This window comes from Myzus persicae, unplaced genomic scaffold, assembly GCF_001856785.1.
Source record: "Myzus persicae strain clone G006 unplaced genomic scaffold, MPER_G0061.0, whole genome shotgun sequence".
NCBI lineage: Eukaryota > Metazoa > Arthropoda > Insecta > Hemiptera > Aphididae > Myzus > Myzus persicae.
The window spans coordinates 196415-213296 of record NW_019101991.1 but is presented as its reverse complement, the minus strand read 5'-3'; the positions used below and the strand labels follow the sequence as shown (position 1 = coordinate 213296).

Here is a 16882-nt window from a genome sequence, read left to right as displayed (position 1 = left end):
ATTAATATATTGTATTGTTCACCTGTACAGAGCTCAGCTTCGGAACACTATACAATATAATAATATTATATTATTATATTGTTATAGTGCGCCCGCCGCTTAAAAGACAAATAAATGTTTAGGATTAAAACAAAAACACTAAAATTTCAAGGGTGAAATGAAACGTCACGCGAGGGGGATGGGGGTTTGTCTCGCTTGAATCGTACCCAGCCGCTGACGCGATTACACCCAAAACCGTTGAGTTCTCGTGTAAACGTAGTATCGATGGCCATCATTAAAGCGGACGCGTCATATCATTATAATAATATATTATCTCGCTAGTCTCAATCAATGTACGAAATTATTCAGTCGAGTTTCACCGTTTGTAGGACTTTAATGGATTTTTTTTACTACCAAATGCATATAGGTACATTATAATATTTACAACGATTATATATCCACCTATAAATTATAAACAAGAAACATAGGGGTACATAAAATGTCCAAAAACAAACGGAATTCAATGTTGAATATATATATATACTATAAGTTAGGTTAAACGGTACTCTATTATGGTACATTTTTTGGAAAAAAGTAGACTCAGCATTTTATATTATACATGATGTATAACAACAATATGTACGTGCACAGCGCGTTTCAGGCCATCGATATCATCGGGTATTACCGAAGTGCGTACAACGAGTGACAACCAGATTCTTACCAGCGGGGAGCATACCTCAATATAATAAATCTAAAAGTTATAATTGCATATTACATACAGTCGAACGGGAGAAAAATGATTATTTGACGGGTGGTGACCGCGGGGAAGGCATGCGAATGGAAGTGGTGGAGAATTCGGTAAAAAAGATATAGTAAGTACCTATATATTATGAGTACGGGAGAATTGAACGACACGACTCGGGGACGACGATAGACGAACAGGGTGATTATGCCGTCAAGAGAACGAGATCGATATCCCTCGAGCTAACCCTGTAAGAGTCGGAACAAGAATCACCCACAGTCTGTAGCGAGCAGGGTGTCGTGGATACATGAACAAAATAAATAAATAGAACATTTATAGAAGACCATATACCTAGGTAGTATTCAAATCCTAATATTATTTATTTTACTTTATCGACATATAATATTTAAAAACAATTGAATAGAGTAGGAAGTTTTTTTCGTTTGACGGTGTTTGCTGTTAGTCATAACAGTATGGCTAGTGCAAGTACCTCTGTATAAATCGTTTTTTTTTTCCGAAAAAGCTAGTGGAAAACCAGTTAGGACGAACCACTGTAAACAGTTGTTGTAACGATAACATTTGTCGTATTGACCTGATTTTCTAGAGCAAACCGACTTACAATAAAATGAATATGCCGCTCGGAGGCTTCAATAACTATATGGGGATTGTTGAACTGCACTCGTTATCTAAACCGAAATGTTCGAATTGCATCACTCGGAGGCTTAACAAATCCGGACTCGATCCGATATCATTCCATATAACTTATAAATAGCAATTGTATTACAAAGACATAGGTAACAAATCTAGAATTAATGAATGGATATTTTTATACTATTATTTTCAAATGTTAACTAGGAAAAAACGGATTTCTATTTTATACATTTTAAATTGTAGGTATTTGTAATTATTACAATGAAACCAAAAAATTAATTTAGTTATTATAAGGTTAGGAGCACGACGATTTCATTCGATATTTTAATTATCATGCGAGATATGAGCATTTTTAATTTGCGATATTTCACATAGGTACCCCTATTTTGCTTGAAAATAAAAAAATTGAAGGCGCTTGAACAGATATCAATGTTCTTGATTAAAAGTTTGATATTATTTCAATATTCACTCTCGTGAAAAAACTGACAGCACACTATTGAATAGAAATTTGCTACCGTGCTGCGTTTGAAACAACGTTTGACAACAGACGCATCAAGAGTAGCTATTTTTAATGTAATATCTATATAAGTTTATTATTTTTATTGCGAAGTATTCTCCAGCCTCGTCCATTGATAATCGTTATCAAATTATTGGTATTATATATTGCATAAAATCGAATGATTACAGGACCTATAATAATAATTAATAAAATAATAATTATCACTATATAGGTAGTAGGTGCAAACATAACGAGTGCAACATTCGAACAATAATAATTACTTTTTTCTGCCCCCGGTTGCTGCAATTTGATCAAAAACAAGTGCAATTCGATCTTAACCACGTGATTTTAACGAACACATATTAAAGAATGGCTCGGGTACATATTACATTTTTAATAATATTTAAATTATTTTCTGTTTGGTTTCAAAAATCGGCTCGTACGGGGACCTGTATACTGGGGTCACATTACCCACTTACGAGTAGGGGTGGGCTTCGGTATCAGCTAAACGATAGCGGCTTCTATCGATGGTATTATATTATATTGTATTGTTGTCGTGATTCACGACAAATTCATATTGAAGGTACGAAAAAAAAAATTGGGCTTTGTGCAGTTTATCGCACGTATACCGGGTGTTTTTTTATCATCGAACACCCGTTATTTTATAAAGTATAAATGTTTTTGAAAATTTTCAAAAACATTAATACATTTTGAATAATTATGAGTGTTCTAGTTAAATGAATCATCCGGTATACGAGTTACAATTACACTCTGTACCATCTATAACGACTTCCGTCAGAAAGACATCATCTGGTTATAACGACGTATTTTTCACGGTTCCTTGGCCGTTGCTGTAGATGATACTGACATTATAGGGCGTAGATTATGCGCATTTCCTACGACAGAGAAAAAAACAGTGGTACTTCCGACGTTTTGAAAAACGACTAATTATTATTATTCTCGTGAAGCTTTTCCGACAAGTAGGTACCTAGGTACAATTTGTGCCTTCTGGTGTACTAGTTGCTCTTTCAATTCTCGTTCATCTTTTTATATTTTTTAAAACTATTTAACCGTGTCTCCGAAAATAACATTTCAGAACAATTTTTAGTATGTCCAACAAAACCTTGTATGCACCGATAACCAAGTGGAAATAAATCGAAACTTATTTTTATTTACCAACTGAAACCTAACGAAGAGTATAGATATTAAATTAATTAACCTGTATAGTGTTATATATATTTATTATACAAAATAGATGTTCTAATAATACCTAACCGAATCGGTTAGGTTCGGATAGAGAGAAAAACAAATTGAAAGATTTATAACAGGTGTCTAGTAAAATATTTAGTGTTCGGTGACGTCCTACCCATCGATGTGTGTTGTTTGGAAGTAAACACGACAATGTAGGATAATAAATAATTGATCGTCGCACAGGCCGAGTATTACATCGGCTCGGTGGAGGGTGGTCGATATGGGTGAATCGAAGAGGTGATCTTCCGGTTACGATCCACACCGTTCAATATTTTTCAAATAGTTATTATGCTGCGATGAAAATATATCATGGATGACCGATGGGGGTAGGACTTGAGTTGTTTTCACGAACTCCAAATTGATTTTTTCACTAGAGCGCAGTTCTAACTTTGTCAAACTTTCAAAAAAAAATTTAACCATAACAAATTTTTAAAATAACATAATAATAGTAGTAAAAGAGCACTTAACAAAAAAAAAAAAAAATTAAAATTAATCTTCATGGTCGTACCCGAACCTCTCGAACTATTCGAATGGTTCGATGTGTTTGAAGAGTTCGAGAAACGACCATACTTAACAAAATATAATTTTTACTACAAACGATATCGTTATAATAATACATAATATTATTATCGTACGCGACACGCATAGTATCTCGTTACCTGCATGTAACGATATCATTCATAACGATGGTTACAATATAATATTATAATATAATACGACTATTTCATCAGCCTTTGTTGCGCCGGACTCCTCGAGCCGGCCGTTCAGACGTGCGTGGCCAGCGTCTGCCGCTTGGCCACGCCGATGTGATAGTTGGGCCCGACGGGCACGGCGGTGGCCGACGGGCCGTGGCCGGCCGCGGCGGTTTTCCGCTTGCCCTTGCCGACCGCGCTGTACGGCGGAGGTTCGGGCCGGCCGTACGCGTCGTACTTCTGCAGCGGCCGCTGCGGTTGAGCCGGCCACTGCGCCGACGCGGGCCGCAGGTACGGGTTGCCGTACGTGGCGGAATACTGGAGAAGCGTGGCCGGGTCGCCGCCGGTGGACGTCCTGGTGGCCGGGTCCGACGACAGTTTGGGCGACGGCGACGACGACGACGACGACGACAGCGCGATGACCGTCTGCGGCGGCGGCATTGGGTTCAGGTCGTACAGCCGGTCGGCCGCGATGTAACCGTTGTTGCTGCTGGTGGGCCGGTCCTGCGAGTGGGCAAACAAAAAAAATAATAACAATGAAAACCGAAATCATGACAATCAGCTGTTTTATTATGACGTATATAGTGAGAAGTCATCCCGACTGACCGATTCACGATCAACGCAAGGCTAATAAACTATGATAGGGTCTTGGACATTATTTTCTGGCTATACTTTTGTATTATAGTCTAGGCGTGCAATACACAAGGATTTCGAATAGTTTAGATTTTAAAGATGAGGTGCCCCGCCGACAGGAAAATTGAAGAAAATTCAGAAAAAAACTGAAATGCCTATTTTCAATGCGATTTTTGTATAGATATGAATTGTTGTACAATAATTGAAACTAATAGTTTTGATATTTGGTCACGAATAGCGCGAATTTATATTATTAGCTATAACCTATCGAAGTGGCTCAAAATTGGTGAGATGCCTTTCATAATCTAGAATAATCCTGATATTTTATGGCTTACACAGTTGTACAAAATGAGTGGAGGGATGGAAAATGTGAATCATAAAAATTGGAGGAATGCGATCACACAGTATCCCTCCCCCCCACTCCGACCACAGACAATTGTATATATTAAAGTCTCGAGTTCCAATAATTAGTGTACATTTTTTGCATTTATATTTTAATTCGATCATATTTTCTCGACCGAAATATTATTTTGAATCGACTACTTTAAACTTTTAACTCATTAAATTATTTTTTTACTCGGCCAGGTTTGACATATTATTAATCATTAATTCGCCCCCAGGCCTGGGGAATTTCAAAACCACCAAAATAACGTTATTAAATTATCGTCAATTAATGACATAATTGTTATATAAATTACAGACGGATAGTGTCTCGCACCGCGTTTGCGTTCCTGTCAATTCACTTTTTTTATAATTAATATTTTTGCGTACGATACAATAATTGTACAAAATTAGTACTCCTTGCCTTTCGGCATTATAGAGAACCGCTCTACATCATAATTAATTTATATTATTTTACGGTTTGCCTAAGCTCGAAACAAAAATAAAAACAAACGTTTGTTTTGCATTTTGAGGAAAAATTCTCTGACGGCCGTTTTTATAGAGCTTTGATTTATGTGCAGAGTAAACATTTTAAAAGTTAAATTATTAATTTCCATTAAATTTTCAAATAGTATAATAATACGTAACGCAGGTACCTAACACCAAAGTCTTAACGTTTATACTTAGCAGCGGGCGGACGGACGCATTAGGTATACCGTATTTACGTCTCACGCCTTCACCAGCATGGTTGGCGGGGGTTGGTGGAAGGGGAAGATAGATTTCTTCCTTTTTTTTCATTCTATCTATATACGCTGCCGTTGTTTATGCGGACGACATTAAAAAAAGTACATAAATTGTTAATAACGAAATATTAATATTATTCGGCTCTAGAAAACTATACGTCATATATACGAGTATGTCATTGCGGGCAACACACGATGACGATTTTGTGACTGTTTGCACAAAAGTGTGGAATATAATGTGCCTACACGAATTACATCTCAAGGAAATCGTACGGATATTTCTCAATCTATGTATTATGTAATATTTGGACGCAATTGGACACGAAATGAGTCCAGTCGTATGAATCGGCGAGCCCACGCCACATGACGGATTATGTCAGATGTCGTGTATGATCGAATGGATCGTGGGTGGGGGTTATATAACCCTTTATCCCCACCGTACGTTTTAATATATTATGTGGTTTTTGGACTCGGTGGGGGCTAAAATCTCCGCTTGGGTGGGGCTAATCCAAGCTCTTCCCGAAACCCTACTAGAAGTACCCACATCACTGTATAAGATTATGACGTTAATTTAATAATTTAATTTTACACTCCTAACATTATTGTCCAACTTACTATTACTATATTTTAAATTTATTTTACCCTAAAAGCATTGTTTCGTTTCGTCATACCACACACGCGTTTATAGTTGTATCACAAATTAATTATCTATTTGGTCTTATTTGCTGAAAGAAATTTAACGAACAACTATAAAATGTTCCTAAAATCAATAAATATATTATATAATATATAATATATATATATATATTATATACATAAAGAGACAGTTTGAAGAAAACCGTAACAACAATTTTGTCCGTTTCAGGTGGCTATGGACAAAATGATTCTCTCTCTGCTCCCCCCCTCCTCAACGTGCACGTGATGAACCCGCTCTATCCACAATTTCCACCTATATGTATAGGCATTAGGCACACATACAGCATATATAGTCAGGTGTTTTTCTCAGTTTGGGCAAGAGACGATTACTATTGGAGTTTAGACAAAAAGCGAGTTTCGACGATTTCAATGAACCTACCAGTGTCACACACACACATTTACCCTCTTGCTCGCTCGTACATATATACATTGAATACGTCTGGAAGCATACACACACACATATACGTATATAATATATATAGTCCGCCTATATATGTGCACACCTACGAACACTTCGGTTAGGTATATAAATCATTGTGTCCACCCGAGGGGGGCGTGGGGGGCGGCGACCATTCCCCGGAGGATACCCTCCCGGCAACGGCGAAATCGCACAGCGCCGAACGGAACGGACAAGGAGAAAACTTTTATCGCACTGGTAAGCACGTATAAAGCGCGCGTGCGCGCGAGCGCACACACACACACACACACACACAAACGCTCGTGCAGACAAGTATAAGTCACATGTGTATCATAATATTATATTGCGGTATCGTGTATATGGTACGGAAGTTATATACCGCGAAAGCTTGATCGCTACAGGTTATTTAACCTGTGTGACCTAAGACCTGGAACTATTAGGATCTCGGGTCGCGGGACGAAGAAGTCTTGAGAAAATTTCAAGTGCCAGTATTATAATATTTGTGTATATGACGTAGGTAAGTACCTCATATTATATAGTATAGGACCTATGCATGAAAAACCGTTCCGGAGTAATAGGGGATTTAAATAAAAAATACAAACAAAAAAAAAAATGTATGAACTTTTCATACGACAACTGAACTCCCCAAACTGGTAAATAATTGTATGAATACACATCATAATAATATTATAATTTATGTGCCTTCTACGTGTTTCCATTTATTTCACCATTGGAAGTTACGTTAGTATCACGTGGAAGTATTTAGTCGACTGCAGAAGCAGCACTATGCGCATAGCTTCATCCGTCAATGTATTCTCCTGTTTCGATTAGATCGGATTCATCGTGGCCAGTATACTTCCATTAGACTTTCATATAATTCATAATGGGCCACTTGTTACAAAGTGAGTAGCAAACTTTCAACATTTTATAAACATATCGTATTTTGAATGCGATGTATCACTGTTATTTGTCAATAAATAATGCGAGATTTAACAATGAAACAATACGATCGAGCGAGCCGTTAAATTGTATCCAACTGCTGATTATTATTAGAACGCGTGCCATAAGTTTAAACCCTTGACCTAGGTTTTAATGTTTTATATACCCTTAGGCGGGTACTATAGGGTTATAACTATGGTATTGCTATATAATAGGATTTAATGTGATTATACTCAGTGGCGCGACGGTGAAAATCGCTAACAGTCTTACGACTACTTTCCGGACTTGATCTGTGTTCGATCGGTAAGATGTTCGTATTGTATTTTCTTATACTCTGCGATTAAGTTGTTAATTATTATAATATAGCATGACAGTTATGTCCAATCTCAGGATGAGCAGAAAATACTAAATAGTTCGAGATATCGAACGTTTATCGTGTATTATAATGATATACTCCTTATATATAATAATAAATATTTTTATCGAACCGCAAATCATTCAATAAAATAACTAATGAAGATAAAACTTAATTAGAAATAATTTCGATTCAACTTTAATAATGCTTGAGCTTTACTGATAGTAGGATTATAGGATTCCGAACGACCGTTTTCGCTTCTACTAAGTCACATATACTCAAAACAAATGTTTTCTACAAATGGGCACAGTTGAGTTATGCAAATCCGAATGGTCATAGGGATGGGATATCACTGTGATTTATAGTATGATATGAGCATATTTCGATGTATAGATACAGCGGAAGAGCTTTTTTATTTATACGATGCATTTTTCGCAGTGTGGTCGTGTGGAAAAATGTCTGTTCGCAAAACGTAATCGGCGGTATCTTGTTTACGATTTTTATTCAAACTTCAAAGTGTAATACATGTATACATGTGTGACTGATATTGATGAAAATCCTACAGTTATCGCCATAGTAATATATTATATCATCATAAAACATAGTACCTATCATAATATAGACAATATCACAATAGCACAATATAGCAATTCCTACATTTTTTACACGTAATCCACAAGTATTATTAGGTACTGTACTTGAATACAAAACCACAAATGCTAGTATTGCCTTTCAAAAAATTAAAAACTTTAAAAAAGTTGGTCAAATATTATTTTGTAATAGGTTCATTTAAGTTTAATATTTCCAAAAACATTAAAATACTTTCTAAGATAGGTATAAGTACCTACTTACATAGTATTGAAGTAGAATATAAATCGGAATCCAACTGCAGTGTTTCCCAAATGTCCTCGTAAATAGGTTAAATGCGCCATATGCCTTCAAAATATGATTTAAATTTATTTTTGAAAAAATGTTTTCAATACAAGTGTAAATACTTATAGCTCGCGATAATAATATTTAACCCGGTATTCGAAATTCTAGTGTGTGCAGTTTGTTCGTCCGTCTAACGTTCGTTTTTCTCAAACCGAAAAGTAGGTGTGCCCTCGTTGTCATCGAGTAGTAGACGAAATGTTTATAGAAAATGGGCTGCAACTTTTAATGTTACAGTAGTCGACAAAAAAGCAAACTTAGGGAGAAATAAGGTTGAAACCATTGCCGAACATATTGTTATTGTGTACGACGCAATCCGATGAACGCAAAAACAAAAAATACATCAAAATCAGACTATCCGAAAATAAAATGCGCGTCTACATGTGACTCTACAGTGTGCGCAACAAGCGTGTGAAAAAATAAAATAAGCTTTTCATCGCTGGAAAGAAAAAAAAGCGTTTTCAATTAATCGGGTATTATTCGGTTGGCATGTAGATTATATTATAGTATAATATACCTATTAATGTCATATGATATATTATTTAATACATGCATGTCACATAGGTTATTATTAAACACAATACTTGTTATTAAACACGAATGCGCCGTTCGGTAATCGCGGAATCAAGTATTTGTGACGGTCGTGGGTGGGTGGTGGCGAGAGGGCGAGAGAGAGGGAATGGATTTCAAACGATTGAAAAAAAGAAAAAAACGACGAAAAACTCGAGAGGATTATTATGCCGTATTACATAATACAGTTTCGGTACATACGTATTATAATACAACGTCTGCAATGAGCTGTTAGACCTGCGAATTCTCAGAAGAAGATCGATTTTTCCATCTTGTTGTAAGGGTTCACGGATTTCCTTGTGTGTGACAATGAATTACATTTCAAGAATTTAATTTTGCACATTTTGACGCATAGGTGTCATCTAGTTATTGTTTCTTGTTTAGGGTGGTTACTTTTTTTTGTCAATTTTAGCTATTTCCATTGAGGATTTTTATAGATTACACCTAGCTCTTGAACAATACTTTTATAACTCAATTAATTTATAGTTTTGAGAAAAAGCGATTTGAAGTCTGAAATAAGATATTTTAAAGAGTTTTTAACCTATGCGTTTGAAACTAAAAACGTGTGTATTTTCAAAGATATACTTTACAGTATGACCTTTTCAAATATTATGAATGAGATTATTAAGAGAGTACTTAAACCTAAAAAGTTGGACTTGTGGTCTTTTATTATTTTTTAAGTAATTGCAAGGCTGTCATATTTTGAGATTGACTGTGTTGCATAGGTATAGAAATTGATTTTGAGACTGCCATATAAAAAAAAAAATACTGTCAGTATTGAGTTTCATATTGTAGCCGCAATATCACAAATTGTAAAATCCACCACAACTCTAAATATACCTATTGCTGTCTTACACTCAACATGTCACACTATAGTTAGTTTTTATTTGGTACAAGATTGCCACAAATCGAAATATTGCAGTATAAATAAGGCAGAATTTCAACTTCAGTGATTAATTTGATAAATTAAAATTACTGCCATAAAGTAAATATGGCTCTCTTGCATTGAAAATTAACTAATATTTAAATAATTCAATACAGACACATATTTTTAGTGACTGAATGAAAAATTATATTGAATGCGGAGTTCATGCATTTTATAGATCTATTCTCTACCTATTCGAAAGTGGTCATGACTTAAAATTAATATTTTTAAAATTTTTATTTGATAGACATTATTCAAAAATATTAAACGCACATCTTAGTGTGCATTATGTACTAGAATTCGAAGTGCATTTAAAACTGCATTTTCGGGGGGATTAAAGATGCATTTTTTAAGGTGTTACGGTGCATTCAATTTACAGCCCTATTATATTGTATTATTGCGGGTAGGTATTATAATATAATGCAATGTTCATTGTTCGTTTTTCAGAAACGCAACACACGTGTGCACCATCTACTTAGTGCGAAAACCCTGGTAAAAACGGCAAGCGAACGCGTCGCATTAATAATAATGGGTTACATCATTGCCACTAATAATGCGACCGAGGCAATCGTTTTTTAATAAACGCCAACACCGCGCACGAGAGCACTATGTATATATAGCGATATGTTACATTTATATTTTACTGTATGTACTTATAAATATCTTATATAATATTATATTATAGATGCAGTATACGATCGGGGCGTGATGGGGTGCCACCCCTCACTTTCCCTAATTGATTTTTCGCGCGGTTGCACAACGTTTCTAGTATATAGGTACTTACATATTCCGTAATATAATAATATATAGTTACAAAGGCGATACAATATTATATATTATTTCGTCATCTAGGTAGGTACCTATGTATTATATTGTTCACGCGACCGGATGTGCCTATTGTCGAGTTGAACATTAAAAAATTCATAACAATAATTCCTATACATCACATGCTGCACCCGCGATGGCATTATGCTGGTTTGTTATCGTCGCACCACGGAGTTCGTCGCATACTCAGATATTTTTTATTTTTTCAAAATGTGCAGAGACCAAACTTTCCGATAAAAGTAATTTTAACCACAACGGTATACCTATATTGTCTGCAATAATTATTATTAATAAATATAGCCGAGCACAGAAATTGCAATGGATAATAATTAACATTGCACGATTACATAAACGATTACAATATCTACGAGTAAGTAAACATACACAAAAAAACAACACGATTTCCTAAATAAATACTCTTTAACCGTCAATTATTTAACTATCAGCGTTTCACACATAATAATTTATTTTAATTGTAATATATTATGTTATTGTATTTGTATAAATTGAACTCCACTATTCAATATTGCTGTGAATAACTCGTTGAAATTAACTTAGGTGACTATTATACAAACTATAATCAGGCGATTAACTAGTTCAAAGTCACTAATAACTGAAACTTTTCGACTAGTTAATGCCCCCCCCCCCCAGTCTTGTTAATTGTTGTAAACTTGACGATAAGACCATATATATATAATATTTAAGCATACCCGTGATCTTATAATGAAAAATGTCACCGGCGGGTTTATGCTAGGTATTTTTTTTTTTGTTTTGTTTTGATTGGATGGTGCGAAATGTTTGCGCTATCCTCTATAATTGTTTTTGAATTTCAGATTTTTAGTACATTTTCCCCGAAAACGAAAAAATATACAACAAACAACAGCGACAAAAAAATATGTTTCACTGGTGCGATGAGTGTGACGAAATCGTTGCGGGGGCGAAAGTAAAAAAAAAAACAGTTTGCCCAAAGTACATTTCACAAGGTGATTGGATATTATAATATGATACCTCCGTGTCACCGTCACTCACACCATATGTTCATCTCGTCCGACCCACACGCGTGTACGCATAATACACATGAACATAATATAATTTATATTGTAAATATATTCTGTACGCACCGGAAAATGAGATCAACTATGGAGCCGAAAAAAATAACAAACATCACGCGACGATCGTGTTTGGTTGGGTTTCGAGGAACAAAAAGTTGTCTCAAACAAATTGTTTTATAAAGCCTATAACCTATATAATCTATAAGTACGATGTTCTTTTACATTCGTAGGTTTTAACTACGGAGATGTTTATATATTGTATGATATGCGCATGTTTATAACTCGCAATATATATTAATTGCCCACCTTTGAGTGTATAATAGGTGTGATACACTACAGTAGATAATTAATATGCTGAAAGTCAACATTTCGAATTTTTTATGATGCATGTATTTTTGACTTCAGAAAAATGTTAACCCACTTTCTCGGTAGACATGAAGAAATAAGTAAATACAAGTTTTGAAAGTAAAACTAGAAAGGACATCCCTTATGCGTTTATATAAGTGATTATTTCGATTAAAGTTTATTAAATATTTTATTAGAGATTGATTAAATAAAAATGTGATAACTTTGTAAAGTACCATAGACCTTTGGTGTTTTTTTATTAAGGAATATTGCAATAAATTCCACTTAAATATTTTATACGGAAACAACATCTGAGCCTAAAAAACCTTTAAGACTCTGATCTTTTAAAAAAATACCGCAAAAACAAAATAAATCGACCATGGTTATTAAATCTCGGTATACACGGGCGCTGTCGTATCCGCATGACCGTATACAAAGCTGTACCTATAAATTATAATGAGTAGGCATGCACTGGAAATTGGCAAAATATCGGAAAACGTGCAAATTACAATGAAAAATGATTAATGTAAACAAAGTTTTAATTTAATTTTCAACGTTTAATTGATACATAAATAACAATAAAATAAACTTTTTGAGCAATTAACATATTTTTTATTAACTGCATGTCTGCGTCCCTCTACAGGTATTAACAACAATTATTGAATCATGAAAAAAAAAATGTGAAATATAGTGAACTGCGATGTAAAAAAACGAACATTGATCGGGTAATTACGATTTCTGCTGTGCAGAGTAGTATCTAACGAAACATGCAAATGCATTTTTTTTTCGTAATAATAATATTACAATTGTCTGTTTTAAGACGAAGAGTCTTTTCTTCCCCGCGATTACAAAATAAAAAACACAACGAAATGAAATTACGACAAATAAATAAACAGCAACACCCTACCCGTCGGGGAACGAGGAAGAAAAAATATACTAAAACGCAATAAAGGAATTATTATACTGCAGCACGCTGCACTCGGCTCCTAACCAGACAATAGAAGAAATGCAGCACGTATAGTGTTGACCCGTATAATATAGCCATCAATACAGGATGATTTAGCATATTAGCATATTGTGTGACGATAATTTTCCTGTTCAGTAGGAGCCAGGGGGACACATTTTATGATACCCGTATAAAAGGGATATTGCATGCAATTAGAAAATCATTTTATTTATTTTACTTTGGCACAATGTACCTCTAATAAAGTAAAATAACATTTGAATACGGCAGCTGAGTACAGTGCTACTTAGCATAGCTTACTCTGCATTGGGCGCATTATACACGGCGTTCGTTTAAATTGTTTTAATAAAAAAAATAATAATTGATTATGGAATGGGGCACCTAACGATAATATAATAGTGGTCAAAAGCCAGATAGTTATTGTAACCAGTAGTATTATATCTAACTTGTCGTGGCCATTGCCTCAATTAGACCAATTTTATGATTAAAACCTAATGGACCACAAATAATGCAATTTTTATTTATAATAATATAAAAACAATTAAAAAATTAATAATATGTAGTTGTATAAACCTGGGACAAAACAAGGACTCGGCTCTCAAAAACCAGAAAATTTCTCTTAATGCGGGGGCAGATGGTCACTCTAGATTCTAGAATCATGTTTAGGTATATTTCTTATTCCCCCTTTTAATTATGCGTTTATTCAAATACTAGTTTTTGAAATTATTAAGTTCTTTAAAGACCATATTATTTTCAACTAATTTTATTATTATTGCTATGACAACTATATAGAAGAGTTTTGTGCTGATTAATATCAAACGAGATAACCTGCAACATTTTCTATACTATAGATTTAAAAAGCTAAATACTATAATGTGTTTGAAACTTAAAAAAAATATTTGAGCATATATTACATGGTTTTAAAATTAAATTAAATATTATTAATAAGGACTATTATTTTTAGTGCATACATTTCAATTTTCGGAAATTACTCATTTGTGACATAGATACATCGACATAAAAATAAAATCATCAATCAATTAAAAGTAAAAAGAACTGTTTTCGTTTAAAAATAAAATATGTCTGTGTCTTTACACACTATTTAAATTGTGTTGAAAATCTAAGTACCTATTCAAAAATATGGTCTTTAAGAAAATTCCTAAAATTGGAGATTGAATTAATAATATGTTTGTGTGGGTTTGTGTCGAGCGAGTTGGCGTATTACGACCATTAAGGATTTCGGTTTTTGTTTTCTATTTTGAAAGGGACCGCCAACACGACGATATTTCAGAGTAAACAATTGAATACCACGCGTGTGAGTTTATATTAATGCAAACTTCTTGTCTATTGGAGCTAATCTCTGAGTCATATGCGAACATTTCATAAACGTTCTATGCAAAAAGTGATTTATTTTATAGGTTAACACTAATTTGCTCGAACTGTATTGACGTTTTTGGGAACAAGATAATTGCTTTTATATATTTCAAAGTCCTTACATTACATAATTCAATTTTTTTAATGTTACCATTTTTTTTTAAAAACTTTTTTTCTGTTTTCGAACGATAGCATAAATCATTTTCTGAATCATAAATGCTTTAGTTAAATTTAGTATAAAACGATACAAACAATAATCGAATAAAAAATGCATTTTAATTTTTTTTTCAAAAATGTAGCTTTACTTCAAATAGCATAAAACAAAAATAAAGATTCAAGAAAAAATTTCAAAAAATTTCAAGAAAACGCGAGTTCTTGCTTTTAAACAAATCATATGGTATAATTTACCTATAAATTATAATCTTAAAATTATAAGCTTGCAACGAGGCAGGTTTGGTCGTAGCTACATATTTAATCGATTATGGCGATCGATCTAATGAATAATGTGATAATATTATTATAATACCAAACAGTTAACTCACGCTTTGCGATCGTCCGTTGAATATTTTATGTAACTTCATGTCTGGGTGGCAAACCTTCGATACCAATGGTTGTATCGTGTATACATAATTTTTTTAGGGATGAGGGAGAGGGATGATCAGTGGAAAAACCCACACCCATTTCCATAAAACAGGTGGTATAAAGTATCTACCAGTACTATATATAAAAAAAGGTATGAAAAAATAATTTTAGCTGAGACTTGGGGCTCCGGAATTCAAAAGCGTCGTAACGATCGCAACTATATTTACTATCATTCGTGTGGACCTGACTAAGAGTTCGTGATGCCTACTTACCCGAGTTGTCTCAGTCTTACGAACATACAACAACGTATTACAAAGGATTATACCAAACGTACTTTTAGACGAATTCATTTTGTGTGGTTGATATCAATGTTACAACTGAATTCACCAGCTATATCAAATTCAAAGGCAATATTTCCGTGATGAGGTCTCTAGTTGTTTTTTTTTTATTATCTAATTTTAAAGCGAGTTACGAGCATTTTTAAATTTTTATACTTGAATACTCACAACTACTTAGCTTTAAAATTAGGAATAAAATATGATAGTTTGCGTGAGAAAACAGAAAATATACTTTTTTATTAATTTTTACCAAATTTGATAATTCGGTTCATTTACAGTAATATTAAAACTAAATAACATAAAATGGATTCGACTGAATGTACATTTAGGTACGACTATTATTTAGCATACGTTTATAAGACCGAGACCATACACGAGGGCATCACGTCCTCCAAGTAACGGTCGGGTCGGCGATTAGATTTACTGCCTCAATCTTGTATTCTCGTGAAGGTATACAATACTACTAGTAGGGTACTAGGCCAACTTTAATAGACTTGTGATCGACCTCTGAGTTTACAGGATTGTAAAATAAGAAATTCGTCAAATCGTGATTTCTGATGATGATTTTTGCATTCGTGGGATAACAAAGAGACAATAAAATAAAAATAAAGGAAACACATTTGTTTTTTGTTTTCTAGAAAACATTATCGTACGGAAACGAAAGAGCTAAACGAACGATCCGAAACCATGTGACAATCGACCTGTATATTTTGTAAGGCTATAGTAAGGCTGGGCAGATGATTAATATTTTTTTTGAACAGAGTTATGTTGAGTTGATATAAGCGGTTTTAAAAAGTTTAAAGTTTAACCAGTTTTTTTTTAACAAGTAATTAAAAACTAAATGCAAAAGTTTGAGTTATAATATTAGAGAAGGACATGTTTTAACTAATACTTGATCGTTTTATGCCCCGCTGAAGCATTGCAGGTTTCATACCATACACAATTGTGAAATGTTTATGTGCTCAGTATAAGTAGGTACCCACCGTACGCCTATTATA

The 16882-nt window shown here is 34.0% G+C and overlaps 1 protein-coding gene across 1 annotated transcript in view; it reads right to left on the bottom strand.

The window, feature by feature from the left end:
* Positions 1-400: 400 nt before the first annotated feature.
* LOC111030944 (irregular chiasm C-roughest protein) overlaps positions 401-16882 on the bottom strand; it is a 196604-nt gene continuing 180122 nt past the window's right edge. The window contains exon 10 of the mRNA XM_022310686.1: positions 401-4318. Within this exon, the coding sequence (XP_022166378.1) occupies positions 3887-4318 (432 nt within the window). The 3' untranslated portion in view covers positions 401-3886. The remainder of the gene's footprint in view (positions 4319-16882) is intronic.